Genomic DNA, 17,605 nt, shown 5'->3' with positions numbered 1-17,605 from the left:
CTTTGTGACAAGGTCCCCATTCCCATTCAGCAGTGTGCCCATATTTTCCCTAGGCTTCCTTTTGCTGAGAATGTACGTGTAGAAACCCTTGCTTTCATGTCCCTAGCCAGACTGGACTCTAGATGAACTTTGGCTTTTCTAACCCTGTCCCTGAGTGCTCAGACAGCATCTCTGTATTTCTCCTGGGTCACCTGTCCCTGCTGCAAACCTGTAGTACCTTTTTTTTTTTTTTTTTTTTCACATTTGAATCAGGAGCTTTGTGTTGATCTATGCAGGCTGCCTGCTAACTTTGCTTGATTTCCTGCTGGTCCGGATGGACAGTTCTTGAGCTTGGGAGGAGGTGATTGAGAAAATCAACCAGCTCTTCTGGAGCCCTCTTCTCTTCAGGACAGAATCCCAGATCTGTGATGATACCATCACATTTCACTTCTGGATTAATCCAGGCTGAATCCTTACTGGTGTTTGCTGTGACTCACTAGAAAACTAAGTATATAGTAATAAGAGATAACTGTCTCTAAGTTCTGTCAGATATACCTTTTTCTAATGAGAGAAACTGAGGTGTTTGAAGAGAAAGGTAATGAAATCCAAAGAGGCTGTAGTGTAGCTAAGACCAAATTTACCATTTCAAAGGTGGACATAGGATCTTCTTTATGAGACTTTGATTTGCACTGGATTTCAATTCCAATCATTCTCTTTTCTGTTCTCACGATGCAATGTGTAATGAATGTAAAATAACTATGAAATAAAACTCCTTTTTGTAATTCAGACCGTTGCAAAATTAAAAGGTTGTCTTAACCAAAGCTTCAGATCTATTCATTAACTTTATAATGAATGTACTTTTCCTCAAAACTTAATTTTTGGCACCCAATAAAACAAAAGCAGAAAAAACACTTTGAAAAAAATGCAGTCTAAACCTCAGATGGTCTTATGTCTAACATCTTTGATTCCGTAGTCTCATTTTAAATTATAAATTCCCTTGAACAAATGCTGGCTTTATCTACATTTTACATAGAACCAAATATTATATCACATGTAAGAAAAAGTAAAAAAAAAAGCCCTTAGGATCTTTGCATTTAGGAAGTATCTTATGGTCATTGGGAATAAGATATCTGAGTTGTTACATATTGCATGTGTTACACTTGAATGTAGACATGCATAATATTTATTCAAGTTTTTAAATGCATAATATTTATTCATTCTCAAAAGAAAAGTTATATATATGACTGAGAAATCTGGAGATGAGCATATCAAGTTCAGAGTCATGAAAATTTTAGTGGAACAGGGCATATCTGTAGGTTTTGGATTAAACCTTAAATGACCAATGCTGAAATATTAATCTTTATTTAGCTTGCTTCATCTAGCTAAATTGTAATCAGTTCAGAATAAGAGGCCTTTGGTGTATATAATACTTCCTTTTATACCTTAATTCAAGGATATTTCAAATTCATCAGTTTCACCCAATAAAAAGGTAAAAGGCAATATGGACCAAGCTGGTGGCAAATAATAAAACATACTTGAAAATTCAGATGAATTACTATAACAATGCTTATATTCATTTTAGTATAGGAATGGGACTATTGTGGAGCAAGATAGTACAATCTGTAGGAAGAAATATAACTTTTTACTGTGCCAATATAAAATAATCGCATGCAAGTAATATTTTCTAAATATTTGCCTTTTTCAGGGTTGTATGCATAAGTAAATAGGAAAAAAGAGTGTTTTCTCCTTCAGGTTAATGTCAAATGACCTGAATACACAGGATCTTTCTCTTTGGCTTTCCCTAGAGAAACTGAAATTAAAATCAGGTATAAATACCTCAATGTGTACAACACTCTGCCGTCATTCCAGATCCTGAGCATCCTATTAGGAGTTGTTATCCAATGAGCATCAGCTTTCTTGGAATTTCGGAAAAATGTATCTGGTATCCAGATCTTCCCAACCATGTTGCTGTTTAATCTGAGCACTTTTATAGTGCTGTTGAACTTCAGACGTCTGTCATACCACGTTTGGGCGAAAAATATATCAATTGTATATTCCTGTTGTGTTAACCAGAAATACTGATGAAAACATAGTACTCAGCATTTCACATAACTCCTGATATGCTTTTCTTAATTTCATATGAAAAAAATGTGAACTACAGAAGATGATACTAGAACTGATAAAAACAAATTTTTTGTTAATTTTTGAGGGCGTAGTTTACCAAAGATTATCGTTTACAAAAAAAATTTATTCTGTTATTTTCCTACTGACAAGTGAAACTACGATGCAATTAAGTGGTATATGCACCTTTCTAATTCTCTGTCCCCACACCTCAACCCACGCCTGATAAGGTCAGAGAACAATTACTTATTCCCTTGGATCTAGGATGGGAAAAATTTGAGCTGACTTGGCTGCCTTAATTGCCTGTGCCCCCCAGTTAATACCAGAAGTGATGAAGTCTCACTTTCCCTGGCACTACTGGGCAGCCAGAAGCTGCAAAGGGAGTTATAGAATGGACAAGAGCAATCAGAGATTGCCTTCTACACGTGACAACTAAAAGAATGAAGTAGACATTGTGCTAAGGCTAGACCACTTTCCCTCACCTGTACAAAAGATATAATTAAATTTTTCTGTAGAAACTTTGGCAAGAGGAGAGGAGAGAGTACCTAGGTTTTTTTCTTTTTATCTCTCATTGGCAAGAGTGGTAATATCACTGGTGATTGGTTTTCCTTATTTTGTAGCAGTCTGGAAGCTCAGTTTTACACGAGTTAAACTGTCACAAAGCACTTGAAAGTAGAGCACATAAGAGTGTGAGGATATGTTAAAACTACTACTATTACATTTTTTTCAGCACAGAGCTCCGTTTCCCTGTCTTGTAGAGATTCATAGCTCAAATAGTCCTCACATCCATAGGAATAATAATGAGATTTTAAAAATAACATAGGTATAGCACAACATTAAAACTAATGGAAGCTTTATAATGTCAAAAATGATGGAGGCTTTGTAACAAAGAGAACATTGTAGGAAAACTGGAAATCATTTACCTACCATATTGATGGCATTCACAGGCCCAATGCTATTTACATACATGTCAGTGTGAATTACTGTCGGTTTAACTGTAAGAGAAACAAAAAGAATCAGTAACATGAGTGAAGGTCAAAATCAACTATATGAAAGTCAAACACAAGCAAAAGATTATTACAGTAGCTCTCTTGTATGGCTATGGTTGCGTCACATTTAAATGTGTCTATACATTAACTATAAATTTGCAGCGATGTCTCCAGTTTGAAATTAGTTGGAGACACTTTGAGACAAATTCTTATATGGTTTATTCTAACATAACAAATTCACTTATGCTATAAGAACAAATACTAAACCCAGTGTCGTTACCTTAGAGTGAGTCATATCTGACTGAGAGTATGTATATTTTGTGTCAGGTCACAGCAACACATCTGACAAAACACTATCAATGAAAGCAAACTTATTCTTCTTATGATGTCTTGCATCACTTGTTTTACATTATAACGCCAAATACAACATGACTGCTGTTGCCTGCAGAGATGTCTGTAGGTAAGAGTTTCATGAGCCCAAAGCAAAAATAATACTCAAGGAAACAGGAATGAAAAACAGTTGTTAGATTAATTTATTTTGAAATTACTCTATTGCAGCTTTATTATTCTTACACATCTTGACTAAAACATGATTGTTTTTTCCTAGATGCTTTTATGAATGCTTTCTGTTCTCTAAAGTTTTGGATTGGGAGAAAGACAAATTCCTCTGCTAATTTACACTGTATACATACATTGAAGGTTAAATACTCATGTTATCCCTCACTGTGAAAAATTCCTTAGTTTATAAGCCTCTATAAACTTGTTAGAATCAGCTTCCTTCATAAACCTTGCTGCTTTCTGCTTTCCTCCACCTGCCTCATCCATGAATTCTCTTTGCGTTTTTCTATAATCTTATTACTGCTGTATCCTCTTCTACAGAGGTATTGTCTGCCTGTTCTGTGCACACATGGGGCCTTCTCAAACTGACTTGCAGCAGCTCAGGGAGATTTATCTCTGTGAGCTCCCTCAGTAATCAGTGGAGGGGAAGATTCCTGCCAAAGGTGATTCAGTCAACTTTTAAGACTTCCATTATGAGTCCTATGTTGGGTCTATATACTTATATTGGCTGTGGGGGAAATCTAGGGAGGTTAGCCTTACTTGACTGCAGTTATCTTTTGTGAACCTTTTCTGCTGTGCCCCATTCTGCAGTCATTTCTTGCCCTGCCGTGCAAGTGAGGGCTTGTGCTGCCACACAGCAGACCTGCTGCTGTTTGAGGCTCTGTCTGTGTCCATCACAACACCCAAGGATCAGGCTGTGTTACCTTCATTTTGGCCTTCCTTTCCAATATATTATTTGTGATTGTCTAACAATCTCACTTAGACAAAGAAGATAAAAACTTGCTTTTTCATTCTCCAAACGTTGAATTCCCAACTTTCTATGCAGATGCATCATTACAAGCAGCCTGATTCAGCAAATCACAACAGACTTCTTAGATGTCTCAGGATAGATTTAGCAATCTTAATTTATGTCAGCTTCCAAAATTTTAACTACTTTTTGTGCCACTGATGTTTTACTACATTATATTTTCATTCATAACTATTTTGAATGGATTCTGCTTCCTGTGTAGCATAATATGGTAAGAAAATTCTTTCTATTCAGTGCTCAATCAAAAGTGGTCTAAAAAGAAAACCGACGTACCTCCTATGTCAGGTCTCAACTTGTTGTCATACCCTTCCAGCAAGCCATTTAAAATAAGAGTGACATCACTCTCATGGACTTTGGGAGTCAAAACCCAAGTCTTATTTGAAGTGTAATCTTCATAATCATCATCTACCTTTTGGGTGGAACTGTTAAAGAAATAAAAATTAAGAAATTGAAAGCCTTGAAAAATATGGATTTGTAGGCAACCTTTTCAGAGACAATATACACATAATTCAGGTTTTAATAGTACTGTACAAAACATTGAATAATTGCCTGCTTTATAAAAGGAGACTCATAGTAAAGATGTCACATAACAGTTGAGGTTACAGTTCACTTTAGCAACATTTCCTTTTAGTACAGTTGAGATCATATTCTGTCTATTCGAAGGAACATCAGTGCTTATCACCTTTGGCATGCCTATTTTTTCTCTCACTGACTCAGGTGGGACCTGTTACGAAACAAATCTAATTGTCACTCAGCTTATGCAACTCTCCACCAAAATATCACTCAGTGTTGTTGCATTACTTCTCTCTGAGAGAATGATTTGATGCAACACTTTACTGACAAGACCAACAGTTAGGTTCATTCAAACTGTCGCACAGCTTTTCTCCACTCCAATGAACTTGAGCTTATTGTGCATTTGGAAAGTTCAGCACAAATTTTTGCAAATGGTTTTCATTTTCATTTTTGCTAACCAGAACCCAGAGAGGATAAAAAATCTTTCTACTGTTTTTGGTTTTGTTTTCTGCTACTGAGCAATATGACAGCAGATCTTGTATAATTCAACCTGCTTAGCACAGTAAAAAGGGCAAGTTAGGAATCAGAAATGTGTAGACTAGCTTTAATGGATGTTTTGTTTTCTTAAAATCTGTGCCTCCAGTTCTAGAGAACATAGAAACTACTTTAGAATATGACATCATCAGATATTTTAATGTCAGAATGTCAGTGGTAATCAGCTTAATGGTGCTAGGCAACTGTAAGCTTTTTGCATAATATGCCAGTGCCCTTCTTTCCTGACGTGCTTCTGTGACAAAGTTTGAACACTGCTGGATATGAAAGATCTTAATGATACTACAAATGTCTTAAGCCAGTGGGTGGGGTTTGGATACAAATGGACCAAAAGCAGAAAATTTAATTATTTTCCTGTTTCAGCCAGAATCTGTGGGAAAGAGCACAGAGAAGTAAATTCTCATGGGGGCTGAAACTCATGCCTGGCACACAAGATTGAAAGCAGACACAGCTGACTATGGTCACGGGTGCAATAATGAAGGGATGACTAGTCCCAGACTCTCAGAGAGCCATTCTGTTAACACAGATCTTCACTCAGCTGAGGTCTTGCCCACTCCTCCCCTACAGTGCTATCCTGCTGCATCCTGCTTATACCTACCCAGAGTTGATGGCCTGAAGGCTTTCCCGTGTTGGGCGTTTGGGAGCTGTAAGCCAACTGCACAAATACAACTTAACTACAAAAGAGGCTTTAGCTTCTTTCTTCCCCATGGGCACAGCCTAACAGAAAAGAGCCCTAGCACATCTATGCCTCTCTGTATGAGACTCTGCTTCCCAGGAGGTGCTGAAGGTACAGTGAAATTAGAAGCAGCCTTAGACTGTGCATAGGACTGTAGCAACTAGGAATGCATAGTATGCACGAGAGCACCAGTCTTGCATTGCACTGAAATGAGCTTGGGAGCTGCTAGTAAAGTTAGGTTAATCTACGCCTTTATTACATGTACTGTCACTGGCTGCCACCTCCAGGCATCACCTAACCCACCCTGCACCAGCAATATGTATCTGGGAGCTTCAGCTTCCCAGATCAAGAATAGGCAGCCCAACCTCCTCCTCCTGACTACACAGGCCTGAACCTGTAGTGTTTTACTGGCAATCAAATGTGGAGTTTTAATTGGCAATGTGCTACATAGTATTCTGCTGGTACTGACAAACAGGCCAGGATAATTAAATTGGTGGGGGAAATTTGTTTATTCAGCTGTCTGGAGTTCAAAGATCTAATTGTAATTCAAAGGAACATAACTGAAGCAAGGTTCTCCATCCTGGAGGAGAGAAAAGCCTTCTAAATAAAGTCTTTGCAAACAGAAGGCACTAGATTATATATTTTCAGTGAAATGAAAAAACATAACTTTATGTATAAAAAGCCATACTTCTCTTTTTTTTTTTTTTTTTAAATAAGCAATTAAACATCCATTCTCCAAAAAGAACAGTTTTTCTGAATGGAAAAGAAAAAGTAAATCAAATACATTCTTTCACAAAGGCAATGTGTTCATGAATACTAATGTGATGAGAAAGCTTCAAAAATCAAACAGCTAGGTAGCAGTCTGGTGTACCGGCCAGTGCAAGATTAGAAGATGAAAAAGTATGTTTGTCTAGGACTTGTCTCAAGTATATACAACTGTATTGAACAGCAGCCCACAGTCAGTAAAACTTCCATTTCCTCTTGGTAATTATTTGTAGGAAAGAAATAGCTATTTGTTCACTCATCTGCCATTTCAAGCCATTTTGGCACTCCAAATCTCAAAAAAACAGCAAATGCTTTATGAAATTAGTGTGAGAGAGAGAAGGAGAACAGCCAACGTAACTAGGGAAAAAGGCCACTGAATTCCAGCTTTTATCTGAATTCCAAGAGAATCATAAGCTAGCACGGGTATCCAGTTGTCTAAAAGTCTGTGTAAGACTGCATACCAGTCAGAACAATCAGAGGTGCATCTCTAGCCAGATGAGCAGGGCTTTGGCTGTGCCATGCCATTAATAATAATGAAAGTCATAATGACAAAGCCCTTTTCATCTCCTTAAGACTTTCAGATCAGTCCATCTGATTATATGGCTTAAATTTTGCAAGTGCTTTTATTGTCCAGAACAAATTCGATAAAGTCCAGATTACTCCCAAATGCATATTGAAATCTGTTTTTATTTTTATGACTGCTAGAAGTTTTCAAATCTAGCAATACAAGTATGCAAAGAAACATGTTTACCTATTTGCAGATTACAGTATAATTTTTTGAAAGTTAATGTTTCAGAGACTGGTACAAAATCTCACCGTCTGAGATATTCCTACTTCTGACTTAATGCCATTGCAAGATGTGTGCAAGACTGCTTTACATAAATCCAGTTTCCCTATTTGGAAAAGAGATGGCTTAAGAGGGTCAAAACCCAAATTTGAAACTTCAAGTTGTAGAGTAATTAAAGGTGGAAGGCACTTTTGGAGGTCATTTGGTCCAATCCCTGCTCAGTTTGCCAGCTAAGCCTGTGTGAGGTAGCTGTGATTGTAATTACTTACATATATATATTATATATATATACTTACTTTTATATGTAATCATGAATGTGCCGAACATTCGGGGGGCTCTTTCTATGTGTCAAATTAATTGAAATACATCTTCACAAAGCAGATAGAGGGCAGAAATCACTACATGCTAGTAAGCATTTATTAATTTAGATCAGAAAGTGCATTAATTTGGACTACAGGAATATTGGGGGGGGGGTGACAGCACAAGATTGAGTCGTATTTTTAAATTTTTTTTGATAAAATGTGCAAAAATCTATGAATTGGTAGCTTGCTCTACAACTGCAAACAAATCTCATTCTGCCAATGAGGTTTTTACCATGGCAGGGGCTAAAAAGAATTTTAATTCATGTTTCTTATCTTCCTCACTGTAAAATACATGTACTAATCCTAATTCTGCATTACAGAAGTTGTTACTTGATTTATAACATTTATATGGATCTTTCGAGTGCTCATTGGTGAGGTGTAACTTTAGCACAAACTGAGATTACACCAACTAAATGTTCAGGACTGAATTCTCTAGATCTTTGCTAGTGCACATCATAAGTTTTTTGCAATACTGTCTAAGAAACATTTAATCATTTGTGGAGCAAGTGTAACCTCTGTGGGCAGTAGTGCCTACTGCAGGTAGAACTGGGTTACCAACCAATGGATAATTCATCACTGTAGCCTCTTTTACAGACCCCTTAGCACTAAAGGCATTATTTCTATACTGGAAATAAGTTAAAATAGTGGAAGATTAGTTTGATCAGTCCCAGAGGATACCTCTGCTGAGAAATCACTGATGCATTAGGAAAGTATTTTTTTTTTTCCATCTTCTTTTCCAAGCCTTGTCCAGAAGACACAGCAAAGTCCATAAGTCAAAGGTTTCATTAATGTGCTGATACACTATTCTCTTAGCAGTCCAAAACCATGGAAATACACATTACAGTTTGGGGATCCATTCCTTTTTTTAATAGATTCAGTATTATTTCTTCTCTGTTTTCCTTATATTTCCATGGAAGTAAGATTGATACCAACATAAAAATAATCACTTTAGTAAAATTTAACAAATAATTATATTAATGGTATTTGGCTGTCCTTTGGCTTAAATTCTTTAGTTCAAAATTCAAAATAAATGGTGGATTAGCTATTTAAAAACTACTGTGTTTTAATTAATTGCTAACACAAAGTCAGCATCATAACTTGTGATGATCTCTGCTGTTCCATGACATCTCTGTATCATAGACACTGTAATGTAACTTCCAGAAAAATCATATGTAGCATTTCTTGGAAAGACACTACGATATGTTGGTAAAGATATACTATACATTATTTAAAATCACAGACAGCAGCAATAATTATTCAGGCTAAACTGAGGGATAGATTGGGCACATCTTTCATTAATGAGCAATAACTCACAAAGGATATCCCTTTGAAATAAAGTAAATATTTCCTGATCTACAGGAAGGAATGTGATTTTCACAACTTGTTACAAGTAGTAGAAGGGAGATGATACTCTTCTCCGATGCAAAAACCTACCATGACTGCTCAGTCTTTCAACATTCAGGTGTGAGGTCGTATATTTAGCTGGTCAAAATCTCTATAATTCCAGTGACTTTAAACAAGATATGCCAATTTGTACCTGCTGTGGCTCTGTCCCTTAACTTTTCTATATATAGAAAATGAATTTTAACTATTTGCAAGTGTTCTATTAAGAATCTTCACACAAGAGTCAATTATCCCTGCTGGAATCTGCCTGCTATTGCGTTGCTGTTTACAAGCAGAATCAGAGTAGCCACAAAGTGCCTAAAGAAAAAGACCTGTAGCAGTACTGAATAGCCAACAACTAATTAGTTTAATTCCAGTTAAAAACTTAAGTTTATTTGTCAAAAAAATCTGACCAATTTCATCTTTTATACCAAGTAGGCTATAGAAGCTACAGAGCCTACAGCAAAGATTTAATAAACTACTCACACATACAGTGAGCCTTCCCCTTAAAGCACCAATGTTTTCTACCTCTCAGGGAAGGACTGAAACAAGGCTTGCCATTTTACCTAACAACACTGTTTAACTTAATGAATAGTCAAGCTAAATTCATTCTCCGATATGCATAAAAAATGACCCTAATCTATAGGGCATACGTTATTCATGATGATAATATGGTCACTGTGAGGGAAGGACATATTCCTACTTCCCACTGGGGATACAGAGACGCCTTATGCAGATGTGACATATGAGTATGTAGAGAACAGAGTATTTGCAGGAGATCAGTTTCTGTGGAAATCTAACTGTATCTATATTCTCTCTTGTTGACTGCCAATGATATTTTAAGTAATGCTATCTCATAGAATCATAGAATCATAGAATATCCTGAGTTAGAAGGGATCATTGAGTCCAAGTCCTGGCTCCACACAGGACCAGCTCAATCAGACCATATGACTGAGAGCATTATCCAGACGCTTCTTGAACTCAGTCAAGCTTGGTGCTGTGACCACTTCCCTGGGGAACCTGTTCCAGTGCCCAACCACCCTCTCAGTGAAGAATCTTTTCCTGATATCCAACCTAAACCTCCCCCGTCGCAGCTTCATGCCATTCCCTCGGGTTCTATCCCTGGTCACCAGAGGGAGGAGATCAGCACCTGCCCCCTCGCTCCCCCCTTGTGAGGAAGCTGTAGGCCACCATGAGGTCTCCCCTCAGGCTCCTCTTCTCTAGGCTGACCAAACCAAGGGACTTCAGCCTCTCCTCATACATCTTCCCCTCTAGACCCTTCACTGTCTTTGTTGCCCTCCTCTGGACATTTTTCCAGTAGTTTTATGTCCTTTTTGTACTGTGGTGCCCAAACCTGCATGCAGTACTCGAGGTGAGGCCTCACCAGCGCAATGTCGAGTGGGACACTCACTTCCCTAGACCGGCTAGCAATGCCGTGCTTGATGCACCCCAGGATACGGCTGGCCTTCCTGGTAGCCTGGGCACACTGTTGACTCATGTTCAATTGAAATAGAAAAAAATAGAAAAATAGAAAATGTTTTCGCAAAGTTGTATGCTGAATTGTCTCTCCCTGTTCATGTTTCTATCCTGTCCGTTTGCATTGTTCAAATCCTAAGGCTGTGCCCAGGACCATGCTCCTATCTTTACTCTGAGAATGGTACCCATTTTCTCTTTTACTACTAAATGTTCATCACAATACCCAACCTTCACTTTTCTCAGGATTGCAAATCATGCAATGTGAAAATTAGTCTCATCCCAAGTCCATTCCCACATCAGAGGTGGAAACTCAGAATAATCCTTTGCTTAGAGAGGAAAAAAGGAGATCCAGTAGGTTATCCGAAGTTCCATAAAAGGAATTGGAGACTGTGTTGAGAGATTTGGCTAAGAAATCACAGAGAAAGTGTCGTCTTGTCCTGCTCCCTCCATCTAGAGCTCTGGTGCTGGTGAGACTGCAGTTCTGGTACCTGGATGGAGCTTTGCTCCAGAATAGCCTGAAATACTAGATTCCAGAAAAGCTTGTTTCAGACTTGGCCACTAGGGAGTATTAGCTATATTTTGGCTTCTTGATGTAGTCATGTAGTGAAGGAGGCTAAGAAAGTTCACAAGGAGAAAGAAAGTAGTTTTTATCTCTACTTAATGGTTGGGGTAGGTTGGATTTTAAGTAGGTCACCTGTAGAAGATTTCCTGGACAACTGCTACTGCTTCAGCTATCATTCTATGAACTATTCAAAGTGTGTAAAGTATTTGAAAACTTGTCATGAAATGATCACTGCTTAAAAACAAAACAAAGCTGAGATTTTTGTCATTCCTAAGTCACAGAGGTACTGACATTTACAAGAAAAAAAATTATTAAAGTCATACTACAGTTCTCATAAATAAATTGCTACAGCTGGAACACTACGATTAAGTAGTGACTGACCACACAAGTCTTAAAATGGGCATTGAAGACTCAGAAATTAGTTACTAGAGTAGCACAGATTAGTACTCCCCAAAGATGACTTTTCAGTCATCTTTACAGTACGTGAAGTCCCTAGATTGCCAGCAATCAGTCATTTCTGAAAACCATGTCTACACTGACATTTAAAGGCTGGCCAGATTCCTGCGAACATTTACACTGTTTTCCACTGAATGCGATGATACCTGGCAACACAGCACCTAAGTATCATGCTGTGGATTTAACAAGCCTTCTTGTAGTCATTCAGTAACTCACATTATCCTCACCCTTACTTGTCAGCCATTTTGAGTAAAGCAGTCCAATTCTTAAATGTCTTCACAGAATTCTAAAATATTACATGGCAATGATGTTTTTGTATTGGTTGCTATAAAACTGTCAGTCATAGCAGACTGGTTTATCTTACAGTCATTCTACTTCTTCCCCAAGGCGTGCACTCACATTAGCTACTGTACCTTACAACATCACAAATTTTAGCCCTACGTAGTTACAGTTAAAGCATCTATTCTCCATATTTGCAGATTCAGCTGAATGTGGTTACAGCAAGTGTTTAAACAGAAAGGTTGAAAATGAAACATTTAACTTGGTTTAAGTTTTGTTTCCTTCCTGTAAGTTTGTGAAAACACTTTTTTAAAAAGCTACCAATAAAACTTTAGGTTTGTAGTATTTACTGTATTTTCTAGTTCACTGTACTGAAAAATTGCAGTGCAGTTTTTGCGTTGCACAACTTATTGGATTCAAGTTGTGAGTGAACATGAGGATTACTGTCCCTTTTTAAATATTTCTAGTACCAACAAAATGGGCTCATGGCCAGTTGTCACTAAAATTACCAGAAACAGGGACCAATGCTAGCAGTCCTGGCAAAGAACCAAAAGCTGAAATGTAGCACCAAATCTAGAATCACTTTCTCCAGCAGAAAGTTGAGGCACATTGGTTAAATAAGTTGATAAAGGATTTCCTTCTTCGGATCTATCAGAACAGACTGATGTAATTGACCAAAACTGAATTACAATACAAAACTTGTGGGCAGGAAGAGGAAATACATGCTACGCCCAGGGAGGATAGCAAAATGTAGAGGGATGAAACAAACTTGTATAGCCAGTAAGGAACAAGAGAGAGAATTATAGAAACAAGCACACATCATTCATTTTGAACAGCCTGAGCTTGAAGTGCAGCTTTTATACTTACGAGAACTCTGGGGGAGTCTAAGATGTGATCAGATGATTCAGATAAGCCTCCATAACTTAAGATGATTATTTCAATTTTTTTTGAGCTGGAATTCTGTATGAATATGTTTTCTTACATTTTGTTTACTGGAGGTTATATAATCTACTCACGTATCTCTCTTTACTGCGGATATGGCTACTTGTTTTAGTGGCAAACAAAGGAAAGCATTAGATAAAAACAAAGAGAAAAAGGAGAAATAGGTTCAGATATTCTTCTGCATATTATGGTTAGCTTGAGTTGATCCACTTCATTTGAAATTATCTAGCTATATCTAATTGTAAAAGGTGTAACCTTGGCATTATGTGAACCTTAGAAGGTTTATTTTTTGGTCTACCTCTCTCCTCTCCACTTCTCTCCCCTCCCACCCCTTCTCTCCTCTTTTTTTCATTTGTTTTAAAACTGTTCTATACATCTCTGCATGTGAAGTCTAAGGCACTTTGGGCATGACTTTTGCCTGTTGCTATTACTCAACTCCTGCAGATTTTCGCTGTAGCTGGGAGAGCTCAAAAGAAGTTGTTAAATTAATGGACATTACTGAAATGTGATCTAGCTAGGTCTTTTTTAATGTGAGATCACTTCATTTTTTTCTGGCTGTGTTTTATTGTATGTAATTGTCATCTGTTACTATTATATGTAATTTCTCTTCCCCAATAAGGTACATTGCTTTTAGAAAAGATTGCTCTAAAATCTCACTATAAATTAACAAGAGGAGTAAAAAGCTTAATTCTGTTCTCAGTGAGTAAGATTAGGAAAACATGGATGCCCTCCAGCCATCTATTTTAACAACATTAGCTCAAAAAACCAATCCTATTGCTCAATTAGATTTGAAAAAATGAAAGAATAAAGATTCTTGCTCTGAAATACCCTAAGAGGTACTCATATTCATGGCTTTTCAGAATACTTGCACGACTTTTTTCTATATTTTGTCAGCATGGTAATTCCCCCCAGAAGGAAGTCACTTCTGGAATCAATCATTCATGATGTAGTCATCTTTACATCACTATCTGTCAATGTTTAAAAACAAATATATGAGGTGCTATAGGAAAGTCAACAGTTTTGCTTATTGAGTAACCCTCCTGAGCATTTTTTTTTGAGATTTAGAGTATCTTTTTTTTTTTTTTTTGCCTATAGATGTGAGCTTTAAAATTCAAGTTAAACTGAACATAAATCCTAATTAGAGTTAAATTTGTTAGGGAATGTTTTCGTTCTTATTTTCTATGTCTCATTACACAGCAAAGCACTATAATGGGGTGTTCCCAGTGTTGGCCTGGGAGTCAGGAATATTGAATGCTTACCCCAGTTAAAGGACTAATGGCCTTCTACTTGCCATGATAAGCCATGTTATATCATCTTTGCATGTAAGTGTAAGCCATTTTTATAACATAAATAGGCACATAAACATGACTTATTTTTTGTGTTTGGTGAAGACTAGGCATGATGGTAAACCATCTCATTATGGAGGAGGAAAAAGTCACTGACTATGCCTTAGGAAATGACATTGCATTGCTGGGAATCACACTTCCATTGCACTTATCAGCAACGTTATAGCCCATGTCTTTGGTAAACCAAGCAGGTTCGATAAACCCTGAATGATTAGGGAGCCAGTCAAGAAGAAATTTAAAACCAGTATGGGTTTATTCTGAGTATATTCTTACTTCTTGCTTCTTTCAGACTATGGAAGTATCATTACTGAAATGTTTATTAGATAGAAATGTGTCTTGAAGAAAGAGCTGAATGAACAGAAAATAGTTGCTTGATACACATATCTTTAATTAACTCATCATGAAGCCAACTCATTCACAAAATGAGTGTAAGCAAATGGTGCAAATTAAACTGGGTTTTGTTGGGTTTTTTAAACAATGCTTCTGATTTAACTTAATTTTTAATGCATGGTAACCAATAGTAACCCATGTGTTCCCACATAAACCAACTTATATCATGCAAGACGCTGTTTGCACTCATGCTCATAAAACAGACTGTGCAGGGGTGGATGTGGAATTTAGTTCTGATAACAGGGTAGATGTGTGATATATTAAGAATGTAAGTGGCAAGCTAATGTCTCTGTGTCAGCTGAGTAGGAAAACTGTCAACAAGTGTGCCTGTATTTCCCCTATGGAATTTACTTATTTTGATGAAATGGCCTATGTTGGTTTTGTTATGGAAATTCTGATGGATTTTCCTTGGTGGTTGGTACTACTGGGGTGGCTTCATGTCAGGGCCTCCTTAACTCTGTGGGGCATATGAACATCCTAGCTTCTGGATAAGGATCGTTACACCTCTGCTGTAATACGCACCCAGGCAGGGTTCTTCAATGGCAACGTCACCCCATGCCCGTACCCCCCCTATGCTGCATCCCGTGTCTACTTCTCAAGGCCTCTGCTGTCGTACTAGGCTTGTATTTCTCTGCACTACGTAACTATGTAAATAACTCATTTTTCCTCGAGTCATTGCTTGTTACTGTTGTCTATATAAAACTATGGTTGTACCATACAAAAAGTCAAACAAATTAGCCACAGATGCCTGGTCAATTAGAGAAATTGCTGTGGCAGCTAAACCAAGTAAAACAAAGCTGTGGGCAGGTCAAGAAAAGTTCAGGCCCAGCAGGCCTGACAGGCCTCTGTCCTGAGGCCTTGCAAGCTCAGTGCAAAGACTGCGGCGTGTCATTAGCAATGGCAATGCGGTATTGCAGGGCTACACACTGCTATTCACAGATGGTCCTTCCAAGGTAAATATTGATGCAAAGTTGCTACATCTTCCTTTCCTATTTATGCCCCACTATGACAAATGTTTTGGAACTCATTCTCAAAAAGAAATGCTGGGGTACAGAAAAAGATGTAAAACGTATACTTCGGATATTTATTCCACAGAAAGAAAATCTCACTATTAAGTATATTCAGCTTTTTATGCAAGAACTTCAAAATCTGTTTCTCAAAAATGGGAAATTGTTTTAATGGAGCTAATTAATAAATAATATGATGACTCTGCAACTTTATTTTAATGAAAAGAAACTGTGTATGGATTCACTCAGGGTCTTATTTCTCTCTTTTTGGTCATTCTATCAATCGCCAATAAGTAAAATGTAAGGCACATAACAAGCAAATTCTACCTAGCTCTGAAATTTTTGACATTTGAGTGGGCTAGGCATAATGATCACTGCAAAGCCTATCTTCCCATTCCCTATATTTAAATATGACTATTAAGGCTAGTCAAAACACTAGGAAAATAGGAGCAATTTCTGTTTCACACACATACAAACATATATCTCCCAGACTTTTGCCTCCAGAAGTATTTTGGCATACCTTTTTTTTTTACTATCTCTCATCAATGTAGTAGAATTTTACTTTACAAATTGTCATTGTTCTAATTATGATCAGAGAAGTTTATCTTTATAAAAGGAAAGAAACTTTTAAAGAGAAAGCTACTAGAAACTGATTTTATAAGTAGATGATGTTCAGGGATAGAGAGAGGTGGATGCCTTATAACTCAAAAAGAGGGCAAGAATCAGAAGAATAACCAAGTAAAGCAGAAGCTAAGAGTGGGTTTGATTAATGTGTGGAACTGGCTACAAGGGTCAGAAATAGCAGTAGATGCAGCCATAAACATATTTCAAAAACATTATTTTGAAAAACTGCATTGGGAGCCAAGTTTGTAAGGTACAACTATTACCAATTTATTTCTGAAATTCCTGGAGGGGAGAAACCACATCAAGGTCTAAGAGATGTAGACTCATGTAAATAGAGTTTCAAAATATGTTTAGCAATAGAATAATACAGAGTGCAGAAGATACTACAGAGAATGATACAAAGTACAGAAAGACACAGAGGTGGAAATGTTTCCTTCAGTTTGAAAGATTATATAAGAGGATTATTTTTTTTTTCTCCTTGTCTTCACTGCAGCTCTATACTGTGACTGTCAAAGGATCTACTAAATGTGCTACAGAGACTGTTTCGTAAACCAAAACGTCCATATATTCACACAATGTCCAGATCCCCAGCAGATTTCCTTCGCCCTTTGTCAGAGCTCTGTGGAGCATCCACCATGGCATAACAGCAATAAGTTTTAAAGGTGAATCAACACCAGACCAAGCAGTGATAGGCAGCTGCTACCATCTGACGTTACTAGGTCATCTTGAACTAGTCCATTCCCAGCTGCAGGGGCTTCATTTAAGAGATGTGAGCACCAGCTACATGTGGAGTCATTTATGGAGATCATACTGTTTGTGAGCACTGAAGCAAGATCCATGAAGATATTTAGGGTAGCCATACAAAGCATCATGACAACTAAGAATAAGCTAATTGGCAAAATGCAGATGGTTGCAGACCCCATTTTCCATGGTTACAGAGAAAGCACCATGATGCTCCAGAGATTTTCTTGGTTCTTTGTGGATCTTATCCAAACCACATAGTCAGGAAATTTTTAAAAACAGGAAGAGC

General features: G+C 37.4%; 1 protein-coding gene across 2 annotated transcripts in view; it reads right to left on the bottom strand.

Moving 5' to 3' along the window:
* The window catches only part of GABRG2 (gamma-aminobutyric acid type A receptor subunit gamma2), a 69,098-nt gene that overhangs the window by 38,680 nt on the left and 12,813 nt on the right, over positions 1-17,605 (bottom strand). For both annotated transcript variants that reach the window (XM_054842193.1, XM_054842192.1), the window contains exons 2-4: positions 4,729-4,877; positions 3,028-3,095; positions 1,816-2,036 (exon numbers count right to left, since the gene is read on the bottom strand). In XM_054842193.1, coding sequence (XP_054698168.1) covers positions 1,816-2,036; positions 3,028-3,095; positions 4,729-4,877 — 438 coding nt within the window. The remainder of the gene's footprint in view (positions 1-1,815; positions 2,037-3,027; positions 3,096-4,728; positions 4,878-17,605) is intronic.

This window comes from Grus americana, chromosome 14 (assembly GCF_028858705.1).
Source record: "Grus americana isolate bGruAme1 chromosome 14, bGruAme1.mat, whole genome shotgun sequence".
NCBI lineage: Eukaryota > Metazoa > Chordata > Aves > Gruiformes > Gruidae > Grus > Grus americana.
Note: the sequence above shows the minus strand (reverse complement) of the source record. Positions and strands in the feature narration are given on the sequence as shown.